Consider the following 9312-nt stretch of genomic DNA (forward strand, 5'->3'; position numbering starts at 1 on the left):
GATAATTGACCAGCCATCTTTTGCTATCATTGTGCATGTCTGTGTTATATATTTTGTTTGTGAGATTGGGATAGGGATGGCATTGAAAGCTTTACTAATGTCTACTGTTATGAGAAATGTTCTGCATGGGGTCTTATCTGAATTGACGCCATCAAAAACTCTTTGTGTGAGGTTTATCACAATTGTGTTTGTGAAGTGTAGTGGTCTAAAACCATGATGTGATTCAACAATGGGGGTGTGTGGTGTGATAAATTGTAGTATGAAGCATTCTATGACTTTGGAGGGGTTGCAGAGAAATGTGATTGGATGGTGTGATGCTGGAACAGTTGGGTTTTTGTTGGGTTTGGGTATGGTGATGATTTTTCCCATGCTTCCAGATGTTGGGTATAGTGTTGCACGAATAGCTGTAGTTTGCAATGTGGGTGAGTGCGTGTATGTCATGTGGTCCAATGTATTTTAGGTGGATGTTACCTATATTGTCTGGTCCGCAGGCAGATAACAGCTTGAGGTTATGGATCATATGTTTCATCTGGCTGTCTATGAAGAGTGTATAGTCTGGGTCTATGGGGAAGTCTTTCTTACATCAAATGATGCATTGGTTGTCAGGGTGAGGGGTGAGATGGCTTGTCTGTGCAAAATGATTTATGACTGTGTATGTTTGTTGTCTGTTTGAAGGTAAATCGAACCACTTAGTAGGTTAGAGAGAGAGAGAGAGAGAGAGAGAGAGAGAAAGAGAAAAAGAGAGGAGACAGAGAGAGAGAGAGAGAGAGAAGGAGATAGACAGAGAGAGAGAGAGAGAGAGAGAGAGAGAGAGAGAGAGAGAGAGAGAGAGAGAGAGAGAGAGAGAGAGAGAGAGAGAGAGAGAGAAAAGAAGAGAAGATACAAAATCAGAAATGACAAAGAAGGAAAAAAGGTTTTCATTTGATAAAGAGATCAGGGATGATCTTGTTCTGGTCATATCAAGAAGATAACTTATACAATGCTGAAAAATATCTATATAACAATAAGATTTTCCACCCTAATATGGGGTGGGTAACCAGCCAAGGCATTCACGAACACTCACCCATCCCATCCCCAACCATCAATCATTTCCCTTTTATCTTAGCTCCTCATGGATGACAGGTCATCCCTGTCTCCTGCCCGCTGTCCTGGGTCAGAAGCAATGCAGCAAGACACAGCACATCTACAGCAGGGCCAACCACTTCATTTACATGTTGATCCTCCCTCCTCATCCCCTCATGCAAAAACCGAGAAGACGAGGAGAGATCTTTTCAGGCTGCATCAATCTATATTCCGTTTATATCCACTCTCCACTCACACCTATTTCTTGCCTTCTCCCTTCACTGCTCAACAGACATTCCCCTTGTATTCAAAGCCACCTTCACTTCATCCATCCATTTCATTTTTGATCTTCCCCACAAGAAAAAACATAAGAGTGGCATTTCACTACATGGAAGAGAACATGATAAAGAATATACAGTAAGTCCTCATTATACGGTACATATGCGTTCCTGGAAACCCTACCGCAAATTGAAATTACCGTATACTGAACCCATTATACCATGTAATAATAAGATATGTCTCCCTGCTCTTTCCTCTTCAAAACATGAGCGGATACCGTATCTGTGAATTTTTCTTACCGTAAATAGAATCAAGGGTAGTAATTACCAAATACCGTAACTGTGAATTTACCAGATAAAGATTTACTGTATAAGGAGGACTCACTGTACTTGAAAGTCTGATTCATCCCAGACTGGAATATACAGCAGTGATGAAAATATAAACCAGGCCAATAACATAAACAAATTTAAGGAAAAGTTTGGTGAGTGAAAACAAAGAGACAAGACTAATGAGGACAGCTTGAACCCAATATACTACAAATATATAAATACATGCATGCACGAGTTGGAATATATATATCTGTTACAACATGTAATGGTAACTCACCAGTTCCTCTATACATTGTGCACTTGAAATTACTGTTATTCCAGAACGCAGCTTTGACCTTACACTTTCCGGCAGAGGTAAAATCTTACTGGTCATGATCCCTGAAATGTATTCCTAAGATAAGAACCATAACATTGTCCAACATATGCACAATTCATTTTTATTTTTATTTTATTTCTTGAAATCAATATATTTTCATTGGTCAGTACTATATATACATATATATATATATATATATATATATATTATATATATATTTATATATATATATATATATATTTTTTTTTTTTTTTTTTTTTTTTTTTTTTTTTTTTTTTTTAGGAAATGAAGCAATAGATGGAGTGGTTGAGAAATGTGGAGTTCCAAGAAAAAAATCATAGTGGATAGTTGATGGTGGAGAAGTGTCTAAAAGAGAGCTGATGATAGCAAATGCAGTATTTAGGAAGAAAGTCAAACATAAAGTGTATATGGGAAAGGGTAGTAGATAGGGCATTTATGGACTACATAGTGGTAACCAGGCGAATAGTAGGAATAGTTTTGGATGTACATATTTTAAGGGGAGAGAGTGGGGGAATATCAGATCATTTTTTGGTGGAAAGTTGAGAGTGGAGGATAGATAGGAGAAAGAGGAAAAGAACAGAAGGTAGGGAGGTGCTTAGAGTAAACTGCTTAAATGAGAATGAAAAGGAGGAGTACAAGAAGAAGCTGAGAGAGGAGTGGAAGCAGGTGAAGGATAGAGTAGAACTAGGAGTGGAGGAGGAATGGGGATAGTTCAAGGAGGGAGTCATAAGGTGTGCAAACTTGGTATGTGGAACAAGGAGGATGGGAGGAAATAGAAGGAAGGGTACTGAGTGGTGGGATGAGGAAGCAAAGAAGGTTGCAGATGAGAAGAAGCAAGTGTTCACAGATTGGTTACAAAATAGGATGAATCATATGAGAGATACAAAGAGAAGAGAAGTAAAGCATAAGATAAAGGAGGCACAGAGGGGAGCAGATGTGAAATGGGGTAACAGCATGACAAAAAAAATTAAGTAATAAAAAGATGTTTTGGAAAGAAATTAAGAGAAGAAGAGGAGATGAATAAAGTAGAGAAGAAAAGGTAAAAGGTGTAGATGGAGAGATGATAATGGAAGAAATGGCAGTAAGAGGATGATGAGCAGAGTATTTTGGGGAGTTGCTCCATGTGAGGAAGGATAGAGAGGGAAAGGTAGTTGTAGTGGTAAGCGTTAAGAATAGGACAATGATGGGCCAGGAAAATGGAGGAGAAATAAGGAAAGATGAAGTGAAAGCAGTTGTTAAGATGATGCGAGCAGGTAAGGCACCTGGGTTGGATGGGTATCATGTGAAATGTCTAATAAAGGGAGGTACAGTGATAGTGGACTGGCTGGTGAGGTTGTTTAATGTTTGTTTTAAAGAGGGTAGAATGCCAGAGGACTGGATGAATGCACATTTAGTTCCACTTTACAAGGGAAAAGTGTGAGTGTAGTAGTTCCAGAGGGATCAGTTTGTTGAGTGTAGCTGGGAAGGCTTATGTTTTGATTGAGAAGATTAGGAGATAAACAGAGATAGTAATTGGTGAGGAGCAGTATGAGTTTAGGACATGTAAGGGTTGTGTGGATCAGATTTTTGTGGTAAGGCAGATATGTGAGAAAGCTTTAGGAAAAGGTAAGGATATTTATGGGGCATTTATGGATTTGAAAATGGATTATGACAGGGTAGACAGGCAGGCACTGTGGGAGGTATTACAGATATATGGGATAGGAGGAAAGCTGTTAAGAGCAGTTATGAGTTTTTACAAGAGTAGTAGAGCCTGTGTTAGAATCAGAAGTGAAGATAGTGAGTGGTTTGAGGTAAAGGTGGGAATTTGCCAGAGATGTGTTATGTCACTTTGGCTGTTCAATTTATACATGGATTGGGTGGTGCAAGAGGCAAATGCAATGGTAATGGGTCGGGGATTAGAGATGCTTAAAGGAAATGGAGAAAAGTGAGAAATAAGCCAGTTGTTGTTTGCTGACAACACTGTGCTTGTGGCAGGATTAGAGAAGGGATTAAGGAAGCTAGTGACAAAGTTTGGGAAGGTGTGATAAAGAAGGAAGTTGAAGATAAATGTTGGTAAAAGTAAGGTGATGAGATGTACAAGGGGAGAAAGTGGCAGCAAATTGGAGGTGAGTATTAAGAGAGAGAGACTGGAGGAGGTGGATAGTTTTAGATACTTGGGTGAAAATGTGGTAGGGAAGGGAGGAGTGGAAGTGGAGGTAGAATGTAGATTGAGAGGGGTGAGTAAATGCCTTAGGGGATTAAAAAGTTTAATGAGAAATAAACATTTGGGAATGGATGCTAAGTGAAGATTGTATGAAGGAGTGATTGTGCCAACAGCACTGTAAGGGGGAGAAACATGGAACATAAGACAAGAAGAGAGAAGTTTGAGTATGTTTGAGATAAGGTGCCTGAGAAGTATGAGAGGGGTTACTAGGCTGGATAGGGTGAGAAATGAGGAGGTGAGGAGGTGAGCTGGGATGGAAAGGGAGTTGGGAGATGGGGTTGATGAAAGAGTATTGGGATGGTTTGGAAACATGGAAAGAATGAGCGAAGACAGATTAGTCAAAGAGGTGTGGGAAGCAGAGGAGGAAGGAGTGAATACGAGGGACAACCAAGGATGAGATGGATGGATGAGGTAAAAGGGGCACTGGGAAAGAGGGGAATGTCTGTTGATGAAGGACAAGAGAAGACAGAAGAATGTTTGTGTATGGATAATGCTATGATGCATGGAAGGGAGTGAGGGAGGGATGGGGTGAAGGAGTATGTGTGAATGATATTTTGATGGAGCCCAAAGGGATTTCTCCCCATGTTCTCTTTTTCTGGGGGGTTGCTGGTTAAATAAAGTGGCTTTGCTGTGGATGTGCTGTGTCTTGCTACAATGGTTCTGTTCCAGGGCAGTGAACAAAATGCAGGGAGGAGCCAAGAAGGAGGGAGGGAGGTGAATAGAAGTGGAGTATGTGGGGATGGAATGGTTGGGAGTGGATTTCATGCCTTTGTTTTTTGGCTACCTCTCTTGTAAGGGGGAAATAGCCATTGGTATATTTATGTAGTATTATATAGAGTTGAGAGGGCAATGATCTCCTTATAGAATTCAAACCCAGTGAAAAGCAATTATGTAGTGAGAAATATAGGTATATGGTCGATTAATAGCACAAGAATACAGACTATTAGCAAGCACAAAAGTGTAAAAAGATCTTACATTAAGTTGATAGCTGATGACAAATTTGAGCATGAGTGAATAATGTGGTTTAAATCATTCCATATCATGCATTATTGGGCTACCAACTTTCCCTTATAATTGCACCCTTCATATTTAATCAATATATAGTATAAGTCTGGTCCCATACACACTGTTCTCCATTTACTTCTACCAAGGTTCCAGCACATCAGGGCACCTTGTATCCATTTGGTGTCAGAGGCAGAGCTTGGATAACTGCTTTGTTTATTGACAATGCCATCCTATCTTCATCATCTAGACACACAGTGCAGCTGTATCATGTGTCTAGATGCTGGACACTGCAGCACCCCATAATCCCTATAGGCTATAATAAAATCATATAATCCCTATTTTGAAACCAAGCAAACCCCCTGAAAAACTTTGCATCATACAAACTAATCTTACTACTTTCCATAATTTCTAAATTATTGGAAAGGCTGGTAACAGCAAGAATCAAATAAAAAATACCTACCTTCCCCAATATAAGGAAGGCCACTCCACCTGTATATTGCTAACAAACATCACACAATAAGTGCTGGAAGGATTCAATGAAATATAAGAATTCTAGAGATAATATTTATAGTAACCATTGATATACATAAAGCTTTTGACAAGGTCCTTAGACATATACTACCAAAAAAAATCATTGGGACAGATAGACATAATAAGTGGTTAACCAGTTTCATAGCAGGAAGACAGTGTAGAATATTCCAATACAACCAAATCTCATGAACAAAAATGCTATACAATGGAGTCCCTCAGGGTGCGGCACTCTCTCCTTTACTATTCAATCTCTCCATGAGTGGCTTCCTAACTCAAGAACCAGAACTAAACACCAATCTTTACTCATAAGTAGATGACCTGACAATAATAACCCAGCACAATAAGTACAAAATAATGGCAAAGAACACCCAAGCCTACTTTAATGAATTAGAGCAATAACTCAAAAGTAACGGAATGAATTTGGTAAAATAAAAATTTGAGAATCACACAAATGTAAATAAAACTTATGTTGTCCAATAGCTCCTAACATAACCATTCCATAGAAAACATAGATCTTTCAAATGCAAATAAGAAAGAAGTGAGAAAGGGTCGCGTGATACTGGAATTCAACCCAGAAATCAAGTGACTTTCACTTTGGGGTTTGGCTTTGTTCACATCAGACTACCATAAATAAAAAATAATTCCAGAGTTGAACAAAAAGGCCAAATCCTTCCAAAAGAAAAGAATGTAGTGAGATTGATCAATATGATGCAGAGTTTTCACGAGGTATCAATATCAAATTATAGAAAACATTATGTGAATTATGCATCCATGAACCTGCCCATATGATGATCACTGGTGACTGGTGTCCCAACAAAGAAAGTGCAAATTTACGAAATCACTATAATAAAAACACAATTATTGTTCATATCACTATAATTACTACAATGTAACACAAAAATTTTCACTCCCAAAGGAATTTTGTCTTATTCTTACCTAGACAAGGTAGTCTTGGAAGCAAACGTTTTCTAAAATCACCGTACGGTGAAAATACAAAAATGTTTTGTTTACATCGGTGGACATGCACACAACCGAGCCCCAAATCGTGTTCGAGTGAACGTGAAAAAGTCCAAACATCAGCCAACTGGTGAAGACTGATCAATGGTACCCAGCATAATCATATAGTCATTAATGAAAATATATAAAAGACCTTCAACAACCTTATATCAAAGATATAGATATAGTAATTTCAAAAAGGGACCATCTATATATAAAGGTCTCCTGTCGGCATGCCCCGCTTTTGTACTCCTTTGTAATATAAATATATATAAATATATATATCTATATATATATATGTATATATGTATATAAAAACAGAAGTATATATATATATATCTATATATATATATATATATATATATATATATATATATATATATTATATATATATATTTATATATACTGTATATATATAAGTATATATACATATATATATATATATATATATATATATACATATATATATATTATATATACATATATATATATAATATATACATATATATATATATATATATATAATTTATATACATATATATATATATTTTATATACATATATATACATATATATAAATATATACATATATATACATATATATATATATATATATATATATATCTATATATATTGACGAGATAAACACCATATGAGGACGGAGCCTTTATTTGTATATATAATTCAGGATCCGTGTATGACAACCAAAGGCAAGAATTGAGAATAAGACATAACTGGAAAATTCGAGAACAAACAAAACAACCCTATATTAAAAATGTAATAACATTAAAAAGATTGAAAATGCAGGACATGTTAGATGGCCAAAGACTGCTCTATATTGGAGTGCGTGGAAGACGACCACTTGGACGACCTAGAAAATACTGGAGGAGACGCGTTGAAGATGTGCAGATGTTCAGAATAGAACCAAGAGAATGGAAGGAGGTGGCACAAGACAGAAAGACAAGGCAAGACGTTTCAGAAGCGGTTATGGATCACCAAGTGGCCCGAAGACCATATATATATATATATATATATATATATATATATATATATATATATATATATATATATATATATATATATATATATATATATATATATATAAATTCTGGCAAATAAAACTAAAAATTAAAGAAGTAAAGCGTATAAAGGCAAGGATAACTTTTCCGACTTGCGACTTGCAAGGTAAGACCACCCGCTTGCGCGGGATCGGTTTTTGTGGGAGGGGAAGAATGTCTGTAAGAAAATTAAAAGATAGTAGTGTATAAAAGAGGGCTATTGCCACCGGGCGATTAAGCGAGCGATCAGGGGCTGTTGGTGGTCGTGGCTCGGGAGAAATGGACAGGGAACTCGGACGGCGGCGCCGACGGCCGGGATTAGAATCACCAAAAGTTCAGAAAATGGTAGGAGGTGTAGTAGTAGAGAAAGGTGGAAAACAAAAAAATCTTTAGTGGGAGGTAAACTGAAATGAGAAGATGTAGTATAAGAGAAAGTTCGAAAGGAAGCGAATTTTAGTCGAAGAAAAATAAGTGTAGATGTTTGTGCGTGGGTCGTGGCTATGTTCATGAGAGGTGTGTGTATATATCTTACGGGAAGTGAGTAGAGTTCATTTCCCGCGTGTAGAGAGCGCGTTCCTGTTTAGCCCCAAGTAAGGCCTGAGCTTTTCCTGCTTTTCCCCGGGTTGAGTTTGAGAGTCGGTAGAGTCGATCCAGTGGTGGTGCGAGGGGGGCAGGCGGGCAGGTGTTGTATTATATTTCTCCTTCTAAGCACAACTCTGAAAGCAGAGAATTACGTGACTGGAAATTGTGTGTAAATGTCAGAAGTGTAAACCCGCTCGCCAGCGTCAGCGAAAAGGCCAGCGCGTGGGTGCGGGCCGGTCGGATAGAGAGGCTCCCCAATTCCTCTCTGTCGACCAGCCGCCGATCAGTTAAGGGTACTGAATAAGAGTTGGGTTGGGCCTATGCTAAACCAGCGAGCAAGTGTGCGTGTGCCTCTTTTCTTCCAAGCACTACTCTGAAAACAGAGAATTGCGTGACTTGGGAAATGTGTGTATTTGTCTTAGGTGTAAACCCGCCTGCCGACGTCAACGAAGAGGTCGGTCTGTGCCAGACCGGCAGCAGCAAATGAGATATATCTCCTCGCCACCACCGGCCGGCGAAGATTGCTGGGCGCTTGTTGAGTGAGCTGGAGTGGAGAGACGTCCGACCTCTAGGAGCGCTGTGTTGATTCTTTGTAACTCGGAGCGGGGTGTTACATGGATTCGCTATATTGGATTCTGGCGACGATTCCAAGTGGACCTGTACCCACCATAAGAACATAACATATGAACATAAGAATAAAGGAGACTGCAAGAGACCATAAGGCCTACATTAGGCAGATCCGTATCCATCACCACCTGTCATCCCCATCCATAAAGTTGTCTAATCGTTTTTTAAAACAACTGATAGTTTCAGCGCTTACTACATGGTTACTAAATTTATTCCATTCATCGACCACCCTATTAGTAAACCAATTCTTGCCTATTTCCTTCTTAAATCTAAATTTGTCCAGTTTATACCCATTACTGCGAGT

General features: G+C 38.4%; 1 protein-coding gene across 3 annotated transcripts in view; it reads right to left on the bottom strand.

Moving 5' to 3' along the window:
- The window catches only part of LOC143038840 (DNA mismatch repair protein Mlh3-like), a 41304-nt gene extending 34418 nt beyond the window's left edge, over window positions 1-6886 (bottom strand). For 2 of the 3 annotated variants that reach the window (XM_076208456.1, XM_076208455.1), the window contains exons 1-2: window positions 6683-6715; window positions 1948-2048 (exon numbers count right to left, since the gene is read on the bottom strand). Coding sequence is in view for 1 of the 3 variants with exons in the window: in XM_076208454.1 (XP_076064569.1) it covers window positions 1948-2043 (96 nt within the window). In the remaining 2 variants the exon portion in view is untranslated. Of the gene's footprint in view, window positions 1-1947; window positions 2049-6682 lie in introns of all 3 variants that reach the window. The other variant, XM_076208454.1, reaches the window with a different exon arrangement.
- Window positions 6887-9312: the final 2426 nt, after the last annotated feature.

This window comes from Oratosquilla oratoria, chromosome 25 (genome assembly GCF_046742065.1).
Source record: "Oratosquilla oratoria isolate Oo_2021 chromosome 25, ASM4674206v1, whole genome shotgun sequence".
Lineage (NCBI taxonomy): Eukaryota > Metazoa > Arthropoda > Malacostraca > Stomatopoda > Squillidae > Oratosquilla > Oratosquilla oratoria.